We start from the raw sequence: 21130 nt of genomic DNA on the forward strand, positions 1-21130 counted from the left end.
CACCTTGGCTCGGTCGCGCCTGATCTTCTTCAGCACCCTGGGCAGAAGTGGTATAGGCGGAAAGGCGTACAACAGACCGCAGCTCCACTCGCGACGAAAAGCGTCTCTGAGCGAGTGCTGCCTTGGAAATTCCAACACACAGAACTGATGACATTGCGCGTTCTCTTCTGTGGCGAATAGATCTAACCAAGGCTCTCCCCACTGCTGAAAGAGGCCTTGCGCCACGTCCTAGTTCAGACACCATTCGTGATCCATCATGCACCAACGGCTGAGTTCGTCTGCCCTGGCGTTCAGGGAACCTGCCAGGTGTTGAACCACCAGGGTCACGCCCTGATGTTCCAGCCACTGCCAGAGGCGTAGAGCCTCCTGGCAAAGGGTCCACGACCCCACTCCGCCCTGTTTGTTGCAGTACCACATGGTGGTGGTGTTGTCCGTGAACACCTGCACTACACTCCCCCGGACAGAGGGGAGGAATGTCTTCAGTGCAAGCCGGATCGCCCGCAGCTCCAGAAGGTTGATGTGGAGTCGGGACTCCGCCGGAGACCAGAGGCCTCTGATCTCCGCCTCTCCCATGTGGCCTCCCCAGCCCTGGAGGGACGTGTCCGTCACAACCACGTGCTCCGGTTGGGGTAGGGAGAGGGATCACCCACTGACCCAATCGCGATTCGTGAGCCACCACTGCAACTGTCTTGCAGTGCCCTCTGAGATCAAGACATGGTCGGACAGGTTGCCCTGATGCTGGGCCCACTGAAACTTCAGGTCCCACTGCAGAGCTCGCATCCGCCACCGGGCATGATGCACCAGAAGGATGCAGGAGTCCATCAGCCCCAGCAGCCGCAGCGTCAACCTGACCCGGACTCGGGATAACAGCTGAAAGATCGGAATCAGAGCCTGAATATCCGAAACCCGCTGTTCGGGAGGATAAACCCGAAACTGCGCAGAGTCCAGAACCGCTCCGATGAAGAGGAGCTTCTGAAAGGGGCACAGGTGTGACTTCGGCACATTGATGGAGAACCCCGCCTTCAACAACCAGTCGTCGAGGTAGGGGAAGACTGAAACCCCTAACCTGCGCAGTTGAGCTGCGACCACCGCCATCACCTTCGTGAACACCCGTGGGGCGCTGGTAAGGCCAAAGGGGAGCACAGTAAACTGAAAGTGCTCGTGGCCTACCGTGAACCGCAGGTAAAGCCGGTGGGCCGGCAGGACGGGGATATGAAAATAAGCGTCCTGCAAGTCCAAAGCTACCATCCAGTCTCCTGGGTCCAGGGCAGAGAGGACCTTAGCCAGTGTCAGCATCTTGAACTTCTCCTACCGGAGGAAGCTGTTGACGTTCCGTAGTCCAAGATAGGGCGTAGGCCGCCTTTGCCCTTCTTGGGTACCAGAAAGTAGTGGGAGTAACAAACACACCCTATTCTGGCCCAGGAACGCGCTCGATGGCCCCCTTGGCCAAGAGGGCCGTAACTTCATCTTGTAGAAGTGTCAATTGATCCACCGACACGCGGTGGTATCGCGGTGGCATGGCTGGAGGGGTCGCCTCGAAGGGGAGGGAGTAGCCCCTTCGGACGATCTGCAGCACCCACCTGTCCGATGTGACAGTGCGCCAGTGGAGGTGGTGATGGCGAACCCTGCCCCCCACTGGCGTCACATGGGCCTGAAAGCGCGGACTAGGAGGGTTTGCAGGCGGATGCTGCGGGGGCGGGTGTGGACTGGCCTCGCCGTTGTCCCCGACCTCCGCCACGGCGGTTTCCACGTCCGCCACGCACTGGACGGTAGTTTGCGGCCCGTGGCTGGCAGGACGTGTGGGGGTGCCCCTTCCTTGACCACGAAAGGAGCAAAAGGCAGCCGTTTGCTGGCGCAGGGCCGAGAGTCCCAAGGACTTGGCCGTAGCCCTGGAGTTCTTAAAGCGCTCAAGCGCATGGTCTGCCTTGTCACCAAAGAGGCGACGGCCATCAAACGGCATGTCCATAAGGAAGTTCTGGACATCAGCCGAAAAGTTGGCGGACCTCAACCAGGCGTGGCGACGAATCGCCACCGTCGTTGCCATCGCTCTGTCCAGTGAGTCCGTGGTATCCAGCCCACACAGGATGGAGTACCGTGCTGCATCTCGACCCTCCGCAAGGGCTTGGGTGAGTTTAGTCTGGACCTCCACCGGACATTGTGGCAGCACGTCCGCGACCGTGTCTCACAGAGAGTGGGTATAACGGCCCAAGAGGCACGTGGTGTTGACTGACCGCAGCCCTAAGCTTAGGGAGGAGAATACCTTCTTACCGTATTGCTCATACCTCTTGGATTCCCGATCGGGAGGGGCCATCGGGAATGCGGTCTGGGAATTAGAGGCCTGGATGAGGTCGGAGGGTGGGATGGGTGGACAGGAAGCAAGGGTCGCCCGGAGCCGGGTGGTGACGTCTGGCCACGTTCCTATCTACAGGCTGACCTGTAGCGGGCTTGAACCAAGTGCCCAGAAGAAAGTCAGACAAGGCCTCATTAAACAGCAGCAGGCTCGGCCGAGCTTGCCTGCGGTTTAAGGACCTCAGTGAGAAGGTTAGTCCTCGCGGCCGTGACGGGGAGCTACAGGCCCATGGCCTTGGCTGCCCGCATCAGTACCACACTATAGGCAGCTCCCTCCTCCGTAGCCATGGTAGGGGGGGGGGGGGGGGGGGGGGGAGACAAAACCAGTGTCCGCCGAGGTATCCAGACCACTGGCCTCCCCTAGCTCACCTGTCCAGTCCTGATAAGACTGACACTCCCGTGCCAGAGAGTCCTCAGGCCCCTCCCAATCCCCCTCGCCACCCATCTCCTGAGACTCAGGATCAAAGGATGGGGCCGGGTCATAGAAGTAAAAATCTCCCATTGGCGTCGGATATGGCGCTGAGCGGCGGTGTTCCGGCGCCGGACCAAGATCGAGGGAGGGATCGGGGACCGCGCCGCTCGGAGGCGGCGCTGAGGTCGACACCCTGGGGGCCGGTGCCGGCGAGGTCGACCGGCGCCGACCCGGATCCGGACCCGGATCCTGTGGGGGCCTGCGGCGCCGGGACCAAAATCACCGGCGGCGTCGAGACCGAAGTACCCGACGGCACCTGCGCCAAAGCGCCCGACCCGCTGGGAACCCCAGTCGGGGCCGCTGGGCCCGGAGGCGCCGCGGAGCCCGAGGGAGGAGTGAGGGACCTCATGGCCGTGAGGAAGGCCTCGATCTCCTCCAGCGTCGCATTCTGCCCAGGGACCGACGGGTATGAAGCAGGCTGCGACGCCCATGGCTCCGGCGGAGCCGGTGTCGCCCGAACCCCGGGCCGCGTCACGCGAGCGCCTGGGGGACTCGGAAGAGCGATGACGTCTCTTCGACTTCTTGTGCTTACCTGAGGACTTCGATCCCGAAGACCGAGGACGACTCCCGGAGCTATGGTGGCTCCGACCCCGCGACCGGTTCCTCGACCTCCTCGCGGACCGGGACCTTGAGCGGCGCGGGGCCGACTACCGGAGCTGGAGTCACTTGCGGGACCGCTCCCGCCTAGCTTTAGACATCAGGGCTCGACAGTCAGAGCAGGCCTTGTCGTCGTGGTCGAGGCCCAGGCAGTGAAGACACCGGCGGTGAGGGTCGGTAACCGACATCAGTCGGTCGCAGCCGGCGCAGGGTTTGAACCTGGGCATCCCTACTGGAACTGCCGGAGTCGTTAGACTTCAAAAAAGATCGAAAAATTATCGAAAAAGTTTAGTCAAAAATTGACTAAGAGGTACCACTTTTTCTGGATCTGCGCTAGCTGGCATGGAAAAAAGAAGAACTGACGTCAGCGCGCGAGGGCGGCGTCTAAGTAATCCGGGGACGTCATCCCGACGCCAACGACGCCGACGACGGACGCGGAGCCGCAGACGACGCCTACGGACATGCAGGGGTACTGTTACGCAAAAGTTTACGGATCCAGTCTGACGCCTGGGGATATTCTAAGGTAAGGAGTCTAATACTAGCCTGTTTCTTTGAGATATATGTATTGACTGTATCATAATGTTATCAGACTCTATCCTTAACATTACAGACATTACTCTGCGATTTGCTTCTTACCTGGCTGATCCATCCTACTCATTTGAAAACAATCATCAACCACCCACCCTGCCTTTAAGTGTCCTACGGGGCTGGACAGACAACTCTGAGCCGACGCAAATGTTTTAGGTGTACTCTTTATTGCTGCCTGGAACTTCGTTTGATATCAGTTCTTCACATCATATGCCCTGATGATTCTCATGCACATATATTTTATGTGGTATATTCCTCAACTGTGATTCTGGTCTCAGCTGTCGCTTTTGTCTAATGTACCAGGGAGGAATCTAGTAAGTGCACTGAGGGTTTTTTCCTGGCAAGGGTCCTCCTGAAAAGAGAAAAAGGAGGGGTTGTCAGGGGTCTATTCTACTCTGCTGCCAGCTTTACTCCTCTTTTTTATTCGCACTTTTTGGGATTCACCTCCCTCCTACCCATTAGTCTTAAAAGAGAAAAAAAGTATGAGATGTCAAGGTGAATGTTCTGTGTCAAAGAGTCTCACTTTTTGGTTCCTCCTCCTACTGGATTGAAGGGGATTAAATATTTTCCATAGTTTCCTTTTTGTATTGGAAAGTCTTGACATTGCCCTTGCATCTCCCTAGTTTGTCCCCTTGAATGGTCCCCTGTCCCTACCCTCCTGCTCCACTGTCAGGCACTTCCCTTTTCCTCTCTGTTGGTGTTCTGACAATCACCAAGGGCCATGCAGGGCTTTAGCCCCACAAAAGAGGCATACGTCTTTTCTACCCCTATTCACCATCTGGATCGCTTAACACATGAGCAGTGCATTGAGGAAGAGAGCAATTCCACCCATCCACAACTCCCGCCAGATTCCCTCCTCCCTCTGAAACTGAATCAGTGACTTCTAATGCTGCCCCTACTGGTAGCATAGATTGTTGTTTCCTACCAAATCATGGAGATGCGAAACTGGAAGTTATAAAATAGACTGAAAAGTAATTAACGAGTAAAACACAACATTAAAAATATTGACTGCTTAAATATCTACTATAAGTAAATATTCCCCTACAAAACAAAAATCATCACACACCTATCAACTCACTATTAAGCAATTGCCCCTGAAAGTGCTTGGACTGGCGTTGGACTAGCAAATTAAGCCAGTCCTACAATAGGTGGAAAGTAAGTTTGGCTGGATTGTAGGAGGATATTTCTGTATGGTTTATATTTTTAAATAGATATTTTTGAGTCTTTATTTTTCAGTTGGTTTTAAGATGGGCGGGAATATTCATATGCTTATGACTATTGATGAGGATCCCCTGGAAGAGAATTTTATATTACTAACGCCATTGTGCCAAAAATATATCCCTTCATGTTTTTAATGCTGGCACATTATCAGTGGGAGCCACATGACTTCATCCAGTCCCATGCTTGGATTGCTTTGCTTGTAAATTGTGAGCAACATGTTATTCCATTTGCACTTGGTCAGCCTCAGAGATGTTGCAAGGGAGTCTTTCCAAGCGCTCTAAAGGACTGAACCTAATGGATGATTGAGTAAAAAAATATAGAGACTGAAGGGTAGTTAGTACGTTGCCTCAACCTTTACCTTGTGGCAATTCGTCTTTTTCGAAGCTTTTGCTTGATAGTTTAATTTTTATGTTCCTTACATTTGTTGATATTATAAAGACAATTTTCACAGTTTAATTTGTAGAAGTGTGTTGTAGTTAGAGGGCAGGGTCTTCCTACAAGAGTCTGGAGACTCTTGGGTAGAAAGTAAGTTATGTATTTCATGTTAGGCACTTAGGTTACAGCAACAGTTGGTAGGTCCTGTCAGGACCCCATCCTCCCTCTAACTGTCCCTGTCTCCTAGCTTCCAGTCCACACAGGACACCAATATTCCAATACATCCTTCACTTTTAGCAATCCAGACAATAGCACAGACATACAAACAGGATACTACACAGGGATTCATACTTAGTGCAACAGTTTAAACATAAAATTCATCTCTTATTTACAAATGATCCCTTGTGGTCCTCCAACTCCCAAAAAACTGGGTACAAAAGGTTTTATTTGCAGGAGAACTTTGTGTGAGAAAAAAGAAAAATAAAAAAAGTTACTTACCTGTAAACTGTGGTTCTCCAGTATTGGTGTCTTTCACAGATTCACATGCTAGAACATTCCCTGCCGCCGAAGTGGGAGTCCCACGGTACATAACATAGCAATGTAGTAATAACATAAGTATATATACATATCTGAAAGAAAAAAACATAGAGTTTTCATAGACAACTTGTCACTTCTATAACATATCATAGCCATTATGTTCGGTCCAAACTCCAGCCAATCAGGCGCCAACGCCCTCTTAGAATTTTCTTCTCAGAGGCTCAGGCCCTCAGATTTTCGTGGCACAAGAGTGACATAGAGCCAAGAAGTAGAAGAGAGCCTCTGAGGGGAGGAGGGTGGGTCGCATGTGAATCTATGAAAGACACCAATACTGGAGAACCTCAGTTTACAGGTAATTAACTTTTGTTTTTCTCCAGTATTGGGGTGTCTTTCATAGATTAAGAGCAGTGGTATCAGAACAATACAAGGTACAAAAGAATCAATATGATAAGAATACCCAGCAAAAAGAGACTAAAGGTATAAATATATCTATATATATATATATAAATATACATATAGTAATAATACAAAAAGTACCTTGTGTACAGGAGGAGGGAAGCACCAGAGGCTCACCTTATTTAAAAAGGTTACGAAGGACTGCTTGTCCCACAGCTGTGTCAGCGTTGTCAGCCGCATCCAGACAGTAATGTCTTGTAAAGGGATGTCTGCTGGACCATGTTGCAGCTCTGACGATGTGTTGAAGAGGCACCCCAGCAAATAGTGCAGTGGAAGAGGAAACCTTCCAGGTAGAATGCGCTTGAACCGTTGCAGTAAGTGGTTTTCCAGCTTGTTGATGGCAAAAGGCAATTGCAGTAGATATCCAGCGTGCAATTGTTTGTTTGGTGACCAGATGTCCCTTTTGCATCTGTCCGTAGGCCACAAAAAGTTGGTCATTCTTACGGATAGAAGCCGTTCTTTGAAGGTAACATTTTAGACATCTCTTGACATCTAAAGAATGAAGTGTCCTCTGTGCAGGTGTTTGAGGATTAGGGAAAAACTTTTTAAAACGACTGGTTCATTGAGGTGGAAATCCGATGGCACCTTGGGGATAAAGGCCGGATTGGTGCAAAGCAAGACAGAGTCCTTCGTAAATTGAAGAAAAGGAGGTTTAGTAGTAAACGCCTGTAAGTCACTGACTTGATGTAGGAAGTGAGAGCCAGAAGTAGAGATGTCTTCCAAGTAATGTATTTGAGATCGACTTTATGGATTGGCTCAAACGGGAGTTTCATGAGCTGTGCCAATACAATGTTCAAATGCCAAGGAGGAGGTGGTTGACTAATTGGTGGAAACATCCGAAAAAGACCTCTGAAGAGTTGTTGAATTACTCTTGAAGAGTAGAGAGAGAGTTGGAGCCATCTTGACAAAACCGTGAGATTGCTGCTAGAAATACTTTTAGGGTAGAATACGAGAGGCCTGATTTTGCCAGGTTTAAAAAGAAAGGCAAGAGTTGCTCTGGTTTGGCTTGAATAGGATGTACTTGAGCTTCATTGCACCATAAACGAATCTTTTCCATTTGAGTTTGTATGTTTTCACAGTTGAAGTTGCTCTAGCCTTAGCCAAGACCTCTCTACAATCTAACAGAATGTCCACATTTACAAATTCATAGTGCTCAGGTTCCAAGCTGCTTGCTTGGTGTCTAGGATGGCTTCCAAGAACAGTCTGTTTTGAGCAGGGAGAAAAAACGAGTTACTTACCCGTACAGTATGGTTCTCCAGTATTATCTTTCATAGATTCATATTCTTGTATCTTCCCCGTCGTCATGGTGGGAGTCTCACGGTAACAGAATGACTATAGCAGTATCATAGAGTAAAACACTGCATAGAAAGTCCAATAGGGGGCCATAATATTTGGTTGCCAAACCTCCTCATTATTTGGACCAAAACTCAGCCAATCAGCTGCCAGCCCTGACATCACACTCCCCAGCAGAGCCATCATACCTCAGATTTCCAGCCCCGAGTGACAGCCAAGGATATATCCAGAGATAAGAGGTCTACCTGAGTAACGGGGAGGTGGGAGGGCCGCATGTGAATCTATGAAAGATAATACTGGAGAACCATATTGTACAGGTAAGTAACTAGTTTTTTCTCCAGTATTGAATCTTTCATAGATTCACATGCTTGTATCAGAATAGAGAGCAGTACTTATTACAAGGAGCGTTGCTCAGGATAGAACCTCACAGCCTTTGTGGGCTCTGCTCCTATTTTACTATATTAACAATCATAAAAATATATTTCCAAAATGGTTCACAAAGCATGTCTATTGACCAGACAGAATGTAAATAAAGCAAGAGCATGACCTTGAAATACATGCATATATATATATATATATATATATATATATATATATATATATATATATATATATATATATATATATATATATATATATATATATATATATATATATATATATATATCATCACACAATTCCTGACAATGATACCAGGAAAAAACGGCCAGCACACAGATGATGTGATCTTTTTTCTTTATTCCGTTTCCGAACCCCCCTACACCCCCGACAGACGCGTTTCGCTCAAGGCTTCGTCAGTGTCGTCAGTGAACAAACATTTTCGCCATTTTAAACAGTCCGCCCTTTCTGGTTGGTAAACATAGAAGATGGTACACAAAACTATTTTGTGGCGGCCATTTCTTAGTATGCAAATACATAGTTTCTATTCCTGTTCAAAGATGGCGACAGATAAAGTGCTCAGTGCAATTATGTGAAAAAAAGTTCGACATGTGACTAGATAATTATTCAGACTATCACATATTTACAATTTTTACATTAATGATACCAAACGATACTATTTACATCTTTTACAGGCGTTTAGAACGTTGTATAGGGGTGTATCCCCGATTTCATATACGTCAATATTGTGTGCAAATTCAATATGTACAGGTGATGAAATTATTTAACCCAATGCCCGCTATTTACAAATCTACAGTATATAACATATATATATATATATATATATATTATCAATTCTTCGGGCAGATACTTACTAGACTAAGCTAGTTGGTTAGCTGTTCCGCCCTGTATGGGCTATTGATTTACCACACCTTGCCATCTTGCTTTTTTGGTATCATTATGGTTATTACAAAATCATTCAACATGGTAACAGAATAGGCATTTGCCAATTCGCTGGGCTGCGTTCAGTTTCTATTCATATAGGACCTAGGAGTATTTCTTTTGATATTTGAATATGTCTGGTGGAATATTAGATCAGGCTTATTATCATAGGTGTACCCACATCTCAGCATCGTTATTAAGGCCCCAAGGTGTCATCGTTTTGAGGTCCAGGATATACTTCGATTCCATTATTCGGAGGGCTTTCTCCCTGTTCCCCCCTCTTTCTAATTTAGGAACCTGATCTATACAATAGTACATGAGTAGATCTCTGTTGCTATGATGTTGTTCAGCGAAATGACGGGCTATCGGATAAGTTTTGTCATTATTCACGATAGCCCTCATATATATATATATATGCAGTAACAGTCGCCAACCATGCAATCCAAAAGACGACAGCGGACCCAGGAGTTTGGAAGTGCTAATTCTTTATTGCGCTTTTCCCCACACCTCCGCCATAACGCGTTTCAAGCCTAACGGCCCTAGATCACATGACAACGCTTTGGGGAAGTATCCGGCTATTTAAAGTGGCAGTGCAGTATAAGTTACAAATACGTCATCATGGACATGGAAAAAGTATCTAATGGAGTTCGTAATGTTTCTAAAACAATGTCGTTTTAAAATACATAAAACCTTTGAAAATGTTTTATTAATTTCATAAAATTGAATAATCGTAAAATACGAAATAAAAAATAAATTCTAAAATAGAATATTATTGCAAGACAAACAATGGTCTGTTCTCTCGAATCTTAAATACCCCCTTTGTGAGAGTAGGTGCATATTTGTAAAATACAAAAACATATATTAATAGCAAATGCATTAATCTATTTAGCACCTAAAGCATTATGTACATACGAATTCCATAATATCATTTCTTCTAATCATACAGTCTCATGATAACCTAGTAACCTACTGAAAATACCCCAATGTGCATATGTAATGAAAAAAAAAAAAAATATATATATATATATATATATATATATATATAATGAAATATATACTCTTGAACAGTACCTTATTGAAATAAATGGCGTAGAACTGCTTGTCCCGCTGCTGTATCATTTCGCCATGCTGTATCTAGACAATAGTGTCTAGTAAAAGTGTGCACATTCTTCCACGTTGCTGCTCTGCAAATGTCTGACAGTGACACTCCTGTAAATAGGGCCGTAGAAGTTGCCATCTTTCTGGTGGAATGTGCATGTACTCTGGATTGAAGAGGATTACCGGCTTTGTCATGGCACAGAGAGATAGCTGAAGAAATCCATCTAGAAATACTAGATCTGGATAGTGCCAAACCTTTTCTTGGACCAGAAAATGCTACAAAAAGCTGGTTGGTTTTTCTGAATGACTTTGTTCTGTCAATGTAGAACTTTAGACACCTTTTTTGACGTCTAGAGAATGTAGAGATCGTTCTGCAGACGAAGAAGGATCTTTAAAATATGTAGGTAACACCACAGGTTCGTTGAGATGAAATATGAAATATGGAGAGAGCCTTAGGAACGAACTTCGGATTTGTCCTCAAGATAACCTTTGTCAGGACGAAATTGGAGGAAAGGTTCAGAAATTGAGAAAGCCTGAATTTCGCCTACTCTCCGTGCTGAAGTGAGAGCTAAAAGTAAGGCTGCCTTCCATGAGATAAATTGTAAATCCACTTTATGTATCGTTTCGAAAGGAGACTTCATGAGCTGTGCCAGAACCTTATTAAGCTGCCATGAGACTGTTGGATGGTGAACTGGGGGAAACGTTCTGAAAAGTCCCTTGAGAAATTCTTTAATCACTCTCTGAGACCAGAGAGACGGACGGTTAGGATCTCTTCTATATCTTGAGATAGCTACCAAATGTACCTTTATAGAAGCATGTGAAAGATTCGCTTTAGCCAAATGCAAAAGATAAGGCAGGATTTGTTCTGAAGAGATGTTAAAGGGATGAAGATTTTGGGAAGCGCACCATTGACTAAACCTCCTCCATTGTGCCGTATAGGTCGTTTGTAGAGATTGCCCGTGATTTGGAGAGAATATCTCGGCATTCCTGAGAAATATTCAAAGATTGAAATGCATGCTCATGTGGTTCCATGCCGATAAATTGAGCGATTTTAAATTTGGATGGAAAATTTGACCTCTTTTCATGGAAATCAGGTTTTGAGAGAATGGGAACTGAGTCCTGGGAGCCACTGACAGCTTGAGGAGATCGGAGAACCAAGCTTGTCTCAGCCATGCTGGAGCTATGAGAATTAATTGGCACAGTTCCGATTTCATTTTCCGAATCACTTTTGAAATGATAGGGAATGGAGGAAAGGCATATGCAAACAACCCTGTCCAACACATTTGAAGTGCATTGCCCCAAAATCCTTTCTAATGAAATCTGCGTGTGAAGTGCTTGCATTTTGAGTTGTGAACCGTCGCAAAAAGATCCAGTGATGGGGTTCCCCATAGGTGAAAGACTTGAAGAAGTTGATCTTGTTGTAATTCCTACTCGTGAGAAACATTTGGAGATCTACTGAGGGCATCTGCTCTTATGTTGTTCACCCCCGGAATGTGCTGAACTTGCAGCGAGATGTTGTGGAGTAGCAACCACCTCCAAATTTCTTGCGCATGTTTTGAGAGAAGTTCCGACCTTTACCCCCATGTTTTAGTAGGTAAAACATGGTAGTCGTACTGTCGGTCCTGACCAGAACCGCGGAACCTCTGATCCTGGGTATAAACGCCTGTAATCCCAAGAACACTGCCTTTAACTCTAGTAGGTTGATGTGAAGATGAGTTTCTCCTTCTGACCAATGACCTTCTATTTCTAATTCTTGGAGATGTGCCCCCCAACCTTGCAGAGATGCGTCTGTCATCATTACATAACTGTAACGCTGAGGTTCGAATAGCAGGCCTTTTGTTAAGTTTTTTCTGATTGTCCACCATGACAGGGCCTTTTTTTATGTGAGGAGAGATAGACACTCGGTCGTCAAAGGATCCTCGAGATTGAATCCACTGTTTGTCCAGAAGCTCTTGAAGAGGCCTCATGCGCAGCCTGCAATTAGGAAGCAAGGGGATACAAGAAGACATAATCCCCAATAGTGAATTGTAGATTCTCACCGAAGTGAACTTTCTTGTTTGAAGATGAGATGCCAGATTTATTATCTTTCGCACGCGTTCCTCTGATGTATAAGCTTTCGCTTCTCTTGTGCGGAGCATGGCTCCCAGAAACTGAAGAGATTGCAATGGGATAAGACATGACTTTTCCAGATTGACTCTTAGACCCAGACGACTGAAGAGATCCATGCAACACCGCAGAGAGAGCTCAGTTTCCTGAAGTGAAGAACCTTTTATGAGCCAGTCGTCTAGATACGGGAAGACTTGGAGGCCTTGAAGCCTTAAGTGAGCTGCCACTGGCGCCATACACTTCGTACAAACCCTTGGGACTGATTTCAGACCGAATGGCAAGACTTTGAATTGGTAGTGGCGCCCCGCCACCATTAAGCGTAGAAATGTTCTGCGATTTACATGGATCGGGATGTGAAAATAATCATCTAAGAGGTCCAGGGAGGCCAAGTAGTCTCCTTTGCAGAAAAGAAGGAGAATTTTCTGAAGGGATAACATGCGAAAAGATATCTTTTTGATGAATTTGCTCAAACTTCTCAGGTCCATTACCTGTCTCCATTTCCCCGTAAGTTTTTACTTTATTAGAAAGAAATGCAAATAAAAGCCTTTCCCCCGTTGAAGACGTGGCACTTCTTCTTTTGCAAGAGAAAATTTCCGCTTTGAGAGCGGGCCGGTGCTGTTGCTTTCTGAGAATAGGTTGATTTGGAGGCTTTTGTATAAATTCCAGGGTATGGCCCTGATCAATTATGTCCAACACCCATTTGTCTGTTGGAACAGACTTTCATTCTTTTTTTTTTTTTTTAATTTTTGAAAACCTTTATTGTGCATAAGAAAGAATAACAAATACGGGCCTACAACCATCCGGCCGGCCACGAACAGCTGGTTAGCACAACAGCATACGTTATGGCGACACAGTACTGTAGCAGAATCGCAAACAATTAAAGGAAGAAAGACTGAAGGATATCGCAGCACCGTGTCACAGGATGATTGTAGGTTAAATTTTAAAGTTTTTTGTTATGCAACTATTGAGATCAGGCCGTAGTGTTCCGTACTAATAAAAGAAAGGTAAGAGCAAGGTCCATGCAGGCGGGACTTGACTTTAGCACCTGTGTCAAGCAAGTCGTAAATCGGTAATCAAGTCCCCGCCAGGCAGGATGGCCACACAATAGTTATGCCACATAGCAGCACCCATGACCCAGTCACCTTTCCACTGCCACCCTACACCCAGCACTCCCAAACATGGGCAAGAAAGTGAAAATCATAGAAGAAAACAAAACAGGTCCCATAGAAACTAACAAAAAATGAATGATAACCCCCCACCCTACACACATGCAGAGGCTATGGCCTACCCCCCCCCCTAGCAGCGTGCCTGTCGCCCCATAAACCCGAAATTTAGGAAGAAGAAAAGTCGGAAGAAAGGAGAAAGAACAGCAAGAAATGCAGAAGAAGGAAAGAAGGAGACGAAAAGAAGAAGAAAAAGAAAAGGAAAAACATCACTCTTAAATTCAGGGAGGGAGAAAAGGACAAGCTAATCTACCGCTCCCCAAAAGGAAAAGGTGGGGGGAGGAGCCCACTGAGCATCAGAACTCCCGGGACCCCAGCCATCCACTGCGTACCACACTGAGACCTCCTACTCCAAAAGCGACTGCGCTGTACTAAATTGCAACAATAGGAGTGATGGAAGAAAACAGTACACGATGTGTGCACCCAACATTTACAGAAGCAGTTTCCATCCCTGTTCAGCCCACACGGAAAAGCATAGCGTCATTAATCACCCCAAACACGACATGGTAGCGGGCACACGTCAAGGCTAGTCATTAATAATTACCCTTTAGACCCTGGGCCCAGACAGAACCTCCCTCCCACCATCAAAGAGCACAACAGTACAGGATAGACACAAGTTCAACTGGGAAAGAGGCTGCAATTGCAAATCAGTCAACATAACAAAACGATAAACAGTCCAGGTCACCGCCAGCCGATCAAACTAGCCGAAATGAGGGGCCCCATCAACCCTGGCCCGATCGACGAAACATCTCCAGGCATGACCATTCCAGCGGATACCCGTCCGGCAGAACAAAGGAGCAAAATGGCCGCTCTCGACGGGAAAGGTGCAAAAGAGAGGAAGATGAGCGTCCCCGGTCTCCAATTAATTCAGCGCCCAGGATGACGAGCCCCCCCTGCCATGCAGAATGTCGCTCACTCCGGCGATGTTGGAAGAGGGCTCCGAAGGCTACACCCGCAAGGGGTCAAAGTTCCCGGAGTGAGGGAAAACTGCGTAGCAGTAGCAGCGTCGGCAGGGAGGCGCGCAACATTGTAGCCAGGAATATAACAATCTTCCACACGCTCTTGTAGCAACACTGTATTCGTTTGAAAAGCACACACAGGCAGTAGAGATACAGGCAGCCTCGGCCGCTGTAAGGAACTCACAGCTTCATCGATCTTATCCCCCAGTTCTTGAGCAATGCGCCGCCATGTTGCTCGTAGGTCTGCGAGGGCATCGAGAATATCGCCACAGGTCAGGTCACTCTGCAACAGCAGCCGATCCTCACTGCCCAGCGTCGCATCTGAATCATCGCCCGGGTCAATTGCAGGCAGGTCCGCGCAGGCTGGGGACAAGGAAACAGCTCTCCGTTCCTGCTGGAGGACAAGCGCCATTGTCTTCTCTCCCACGGATCCACACTGGAGGGAGAGGGGGCGACTCCGTTATGGAAGGCAATCGTCGTATCACGGGGGGGCAAGCAGCTGTCAGCACGGAGGGTCCTGCACAGCGAGATCCCACTCAGCTCTCAGGGGCACTCACAGCGCGCGACCAGAAGGACGCCGCAAGATGGAGACAGCCCAGGATAGAGGCAGTGCAGGAGTGGAGAGCAAGGAACAAAGGGATCCCGTCTCCCCGGCACACACTCGTCAGCCGATTGGAGTCGCTCCTCGCAGGGCAGGAGGAATTCCTTCCGCCCCTCGCAGGCGGGTCTGTCCCAAACGCCGGTACCTCCACAGCCCGGCCGCCCGACAAAGAGCCCCAGTGACCTGCGGCGGCAATCGGTTCGAGGGTCGCGGGCAGCCCTGGTGAGTGGCTAGTCCCGAAATCCTCGTCCAAAACGGCCGGCGATGGTCGCAAATGAAAGCGACTGTCCACAGCGCATACAGGTCATCGTCTCAGCGCGGAGCAAGCAAGGATTAGTGCCAGGATATCCAAGCGGAGCAGACGGCTTTGGGAGCCGGGCGCTCACACGTCCGTCCCGTCCGCCATCTTGGCTCCTCCCCAGACTTTCATTCTTGATCAAAATAGAGCCAGATAATGGTTGTTGGAGCTTGAACAAGTGGCGTGCGCTGTGTAGAAGTCACTGTCTTCTAGTAGGCTGTTGAGACTTGCCTCTTGCCGAAGATTTTCCTTTTGACTGTTGCGGATATGAGGTTCCTGAGGATCAAAACTGCTGTACACTTGAAAACTGGTGATACCGCTGCTGATTGTAAGGCTGATATCTGCCAGATTGATATGGTTGTCTTTGAGAATACTGTCCTCTCGACCCCCTCCTTCGAAAGGACTTAAACCTGCCCTGTTACAGAGAGGTCAATGCACGCGCTGTGTCTGTGTCAGCCTTGATGGGCCTCATCGATGTGCTTTCCGAACAGACTTTCTCAGTCAAACAGCATATCAATTATCTTCGCTTGGACTTCTGGTCTAAACGAAGTGGCTTTAAGCCATCCCTATCTTCACAGCGCCACTGCCGCTATCATTTGACAAAATGAAAGAGAAGACATATCCATTGCTATATCTATAGACTCAGATGCCGCTCTGGAAGCATCCTGGATTATGGCAGCTGACTCTTCCTTTTTATCCTCTGGCAAATGTGACAACAATGGAGCTATATCCAACCATATTTGACAATTGTATCTACTGAGGAGGGGTAACGCATTTGCAGCTCTAATCGCTGCAGCCGCTAACACAGCAAAACGCTTTCCTGCTCCATCCATACGCCTTCCCTCCTTGTCTGGAGGGGCTGCAGTTGTTGAGACCGTATTCTTTGAATTGCGTTGTGCTGCCTGCATCACCACTGACTCTGGCCGTGGGTGCCCAATTAAACACGCAGGAGAGGATTCTGGTGCCCTATACTTTTTATCTAACCTTCATTCCAAATAAAGTCTATAATTGGGATTGATCGGATAGATTTTCTAGACTCTTTAAAATCATAGAGAAAACATTCTGCTTCTTGGACTGGAAGCGGAAGTTCAAATCTTCTTGAGGCTTTTTCCATAATTCCATGGAATCCTCCAATATCCTGAGGAGGTGAATTTGCTGGAGACGGTGTAGTAGGGATAATATATTTGATCCCATTCTATCCCAACTGGACTTTCCTGAAGAAGTTCCCCTTCTTCTGTCCATTAAATCATCTCTAATAGTAATAACAGGGAGTGATCTAATTTTTTTAATTGAAGGTGTAGGTGGAGGCGGGGGTTTAGCCACCTGAACTTGAGCTGGACTTGATACAGGCTGTGAAGCTGGAGTGTTAGCCTCTGGGAATCGACAATAGTAGTCGGTTATCATATAGCGAAGATCCGTTACAAGAGAAATTGGCATGGAAACAGTTTCCTCTCTCTCCTCCTGCTGTACTTCCTCCTCCTCCTCATAATCATAATACTGCTGAAATGACTAATATCTCCTTTCAGTCACTGGACGGTCCTGAAAAGAAAACACTTCTTGAACTTCCTGGTACTTATCATCGTCAGTGTCCTGACTTTTTATTTGAAGCTGGGAAGGACTATAAGACACTCCAGATTCCTCATCCTCTGACTGCATCTCCAGCAGACTTGATGGTGGCAGCGGTGAAATCTTAGTCTATCTAGTAAAATCTGCAGATTTCTTCGCCGTCGACGAGCCCGTCGCCGGTGGTAATGACTTTAACCCCTTCGATGCTCATGACGGAACGGTTCCGTCATGAGCATCGGCCGCGCTGTGCTCATGACGGAACCATTCTGTCATGACCACACCCGAGATTGGAATGTTCAGCACCGGGGGAGAATCGGCGCCGCAGGCAAGGTGTTAAAGATGTGGATGACTTCGTCTTCGGAGACTTAAAAGGTGTCGGCGACGGAGCTCCCGTCGACAATGTTCCCATCAACGAAATTCGAATTATCGTCGTCGATGATGTCGACGTCAATGGAGCTGTGGACGAAGATGCCGTCGACGAGGCTGTCGTCGAGGCAATCGTCGACGCTGATCTTCCCATCGACAGGATCGTTGACGAACCCTTCTTCGACGATGTTGTTTTTGTCGTCGATGTCGACGCGGCTGTCATCGACGGCATCGTTGCCGTTTTCCCAGGGGTCAAAGCCGGTGAAACTCCTACCTTAGACGAAGGAGCAGAAGACACCTGCCTTGAACCAGATTACTTTTTTAAGGGGGTTTGAGGTAAAGAAGATGAAGAAGCTTCTTTTTCTTTGGTCTTTTGCTTTTTTGGATCTATTTTTTCCTCAGGAGCAGAAGACTTCCTCTTTGATGACTGAGAATCAACATTTTCCTCAGAGTCTGAATCTGAAGTGGCCTTCTTCTTTTGAAGCCACAGTAATAGACGTGCCTCTCTGTCTCTCAAGGTTTTAGCTGAGAAGGTTCAGCAGTGCTTGCAGTCCTTAGGAACATGTTTAGGGTGGAGGCAGTAAAAACAGTTCTTATGTGGACCCTCAGAATATAATCTAGGTTTTCCACAGGATCTACAGGACCTGAACAGCCTCTTTTTAGAGCTTTCAGCCATTGTAGGTAAAGTAAGTAACACGGTACCGTAATCCAGTATAGAGAAGACTTTCAGTTGAAAAGGTGAAAAGTTCACAGGAACAAAACTGTGCAAAGCTCAGGGAGACTCCGTCTTACACGAAGGCGGTTGGAAATCTGAGGTATGATGGCTCCACTGGGGAGTGTGATGTTAGGGCTGGCAACTGATTGGCTGAGTTCAAATAATGAGGTTTGGCAAACAAATATTATGGTCCCCTATGGGCCTTTCTATGCAGTGTTTTACTCTATGATACTGCTATAGTCATTATGTTACTGTGAGACTCCCACCATGACGACGGGGAAGATACAAGCATGTGAATCTATGAAAGATTCAATACTGGAGAAAATTAGACTTGTCCATTTTGAATTTAAGACCCAGGGACTGGAAGAGGGACCTGCAGAAAAGAGTGTGTTCTGATGCCTGTTCAAAAGACCGAACCTTCAGCAGGCAGTTGTCTAGGTATGGAAAGATTTGCACTCCTTGTAGGTGAAGGTAAGCTGCGACCGGTGACAGGACTTTGGTAAAGACTCGGGGAGCGGAATGAAGGCCAAATGGAAGAACCTTGAATTGAAAGTCTTTTCCGGACACTCTGAATCTGAGAAATTTCCTGTGTCTCAGCAGAATGGGAAGATGAAAATAAGCATCTTGAAGATCCAAAGTAGTCGTATACTCCCCTTAGGATAGTAAAGGAAGTACCTCCTGAAGGGACAACATGCAAAAAGTTTTTTTTTATGTATTTGTTCAAGGCACGTAGTTCCAGAATAGGGCGCCATTCTCCTGACTTTTTCTGTATGAGGAAGAACCTCGAATAGAATCCTCTGCCCTTTTGTAGTTTTGGTACCACTTCGATCGCACCCTTTCTTAATAAAATTGTGAGTGGATTTAAAAGATCCTTTAGGTGAGCAGGAGGGGGACCTTCTGGTGGAGAATTAGTAGGAATCTTTACAAACTCTAATGCGTGTCCCCTGCGCACAATATCCAGAACCCATTGATGGTAGTAATCAGTGACCATTTGGAGTAGATGTTGGAGATTCAACCTCCAACCCTTGAAAAAGCGGGAGGAATCAGGGACGGTGAATGGTGAAAGTCATTGTTTTTTGGAGGAATCCTTTCCTCTGTAAGAGGATTTACCTCTGTAAGAGGATTTACCTCTGTATTGTCTGTAGGATGAAGAATGCTGTTGTCTGTACGAATGCTGATTCTGGGCGGAGTAGCGTTGTCCTTTTCTATACTGATTGGAGTTTCCTCGAAGGGAAGATGTGGAGCCACGACCCCTTGCGCCTCGAAAAGACTGCTTTTTAAAATGGAGAGTTCCGAGAGCACGGGCAGTGTCGGTGTCCTTTTTTATTGTTTGAAGGGCATTTTCGATATGTTGGCCAAACAATGATTCACCGTCTGTACCTCCTGTCGGAAGGACGTGGCCTTTAACCAGCCCTGTCGCCTGAGGACTACTGCAACAGCCAAAAGACAGAAACCAGTGGAGAATACATCAACAGCACACTCAATAATTTCCGAGGAAATTCTTTCTCCTTCCTGAAGAATTCGTAATGCCACTGTTTTAGAAGCCCCTGATATTAGATCTACAAGGGATGATATGTCTGACCACATATGTCGGTCGAAACGGCCCAGGATAGCTAGAGAATTGGCCGCACGAACTGTAGTTGCCGCCATAGTGGAGAACTTCTTGCCAATAGCATCAAGGTGTCTACCCTCTCAGTCCGGCGGTGCAGATAATGGAGATGATGGATTTCTGACCCGACGTTGTGCCGCCTGAGTAATAATGGAATCAGGCTTTGGTTGTGAAATGAGGCAAGCAGGTGAATTTGCAGGGGCTTTGTATTTCTTATCCTGCCTCGGTAGAACAGCTGGAATTAAATTAGGATTTTGCATGAGTTTGAGGCCTTCTTACCAAATAAAATCGATGATGGGAATAGAACAAACTTGTTTTTGAGAGGCTGATCTTTAAAATCATATAAGAAACAATCCTCCTCTCTTGTGGTCATAGGAAGGTGGGATCTCTTTGCCGCTCTTTCCATGAGTAAATGAAAACCACCTATGTCAACTGGTGGAGAATCCAGAGGAGGTGGAGCAGTGGGAGACGGTGTTTGAATCTGGTAGTAGTCCCATTCAGAAAGAAGGGATCCGTTATCCAGCTCACCCTCTTCCCTGTCACCTTCATTATCATTATCGTCGTCATTGTCCTCCTCCGTGACCTGAGGAGCATCCTGATGTTGAAATCTGGTCGCCGACGCAGAAGGTGCGGCAACTGATTCTCTAGTAGGAGGAGGTTGTAGAGGCACTTGAGGCAGTGGAGAGGCCTATACTGAACTTTGAAAATGGCGGTAGTAATCATCCAACATGAATTGGAGGTTAGAAATAAGAGTTAAAGGTATCTGTGCCATAGGAAGGTCTGGCGCAGGCTGCGTGTCACAAGTAGAAAAATCTTCCTCTTCTAGGTCACCATCATCATCAGAGTCCTGACATTTTATAAGAAGTTCAGAGGGGCTGCGAGCCGCCCAAAATCTGTCATCATCCCCTGATTCCTCATCGTCAGAAGAAAATAATTTAGCTGGAGGTTGAGAAGGAGTTTGAAATGGCATTAGGGTATCCAAAGAGGAATATCGCTGTTGAAGTAAAGAGCTTGAAGACTTCAATGGTACCAGATCCATGGATGCAGTTGTAGCTGTCACATTGTTGAGCCACCGTTGACGAAACCAGCTCTGACGAAGCTACCGCCGACGAAGCCACCGCCGATGAAGCCACCGCCGACTAATCCACCGCCGACTAAGCCGCCGTCAACAAAGCCACCGTCGACGATGAAGCCACCGTCGACAACTAAGCCACCGTCGACGGCGAAGCCTCCGTTGACGAGGAAGCCACCGTCGTCGACGAAGTGCGCGTCGACGAATCCTTCTTCTTCTGTTTGCTTGCCGCCGTCGACAAAGTCAAAGGCACCGTAGACAAAATAGGTCTCACCTTAACGGATACAAGCGTCGGCTTCATAGACGCAG

At 47.2% G+C, this 21130-nt stretch overlaps 1 protein-coding gene across 4 annotated transcripts in view; it reads right to left on the minus strand.

Moving 5' to 3' along the window:
• Positions 1–21130, minus strand: part of KIF17 (kinesin family member 17) — a 520936-nt gene that overhangs the window by 20619 nt on the left and 479187 nt on the right. The window contains exon 14 of one of the 4 annotated variants that reach the window (XM_086921626.1): positions 4222–4358. The exons of the other annotated variants lie outside the window; for them this stretch is intronic. Within the exon in view, the coding sequence (XP_086777752.1) occupies positions 4318–4358 (41 nt within the window). The 3' untranslated portion in view covers positions 4222–4317. Of the gene's footprint in view, positions 1–4221; positions 4359–21130 lie in introns of those variants that run through there. 4 annotated transcript variants of the gene reach the window in all.

This window comes from Lissotriton vulgaris, chromosome 5, assembly GCF_964263255.1.
Source record: "Lissotriton vulgaris chromosome 5, aLisVul1.2, whole genome shotgun sequence".
Taxonomy (NCBI): Eukaryota; Metazoa; Chordata; class Amphibia; order Caudata; family Salamandridae; genus Lissotriton; species Lissotriton vulgaris.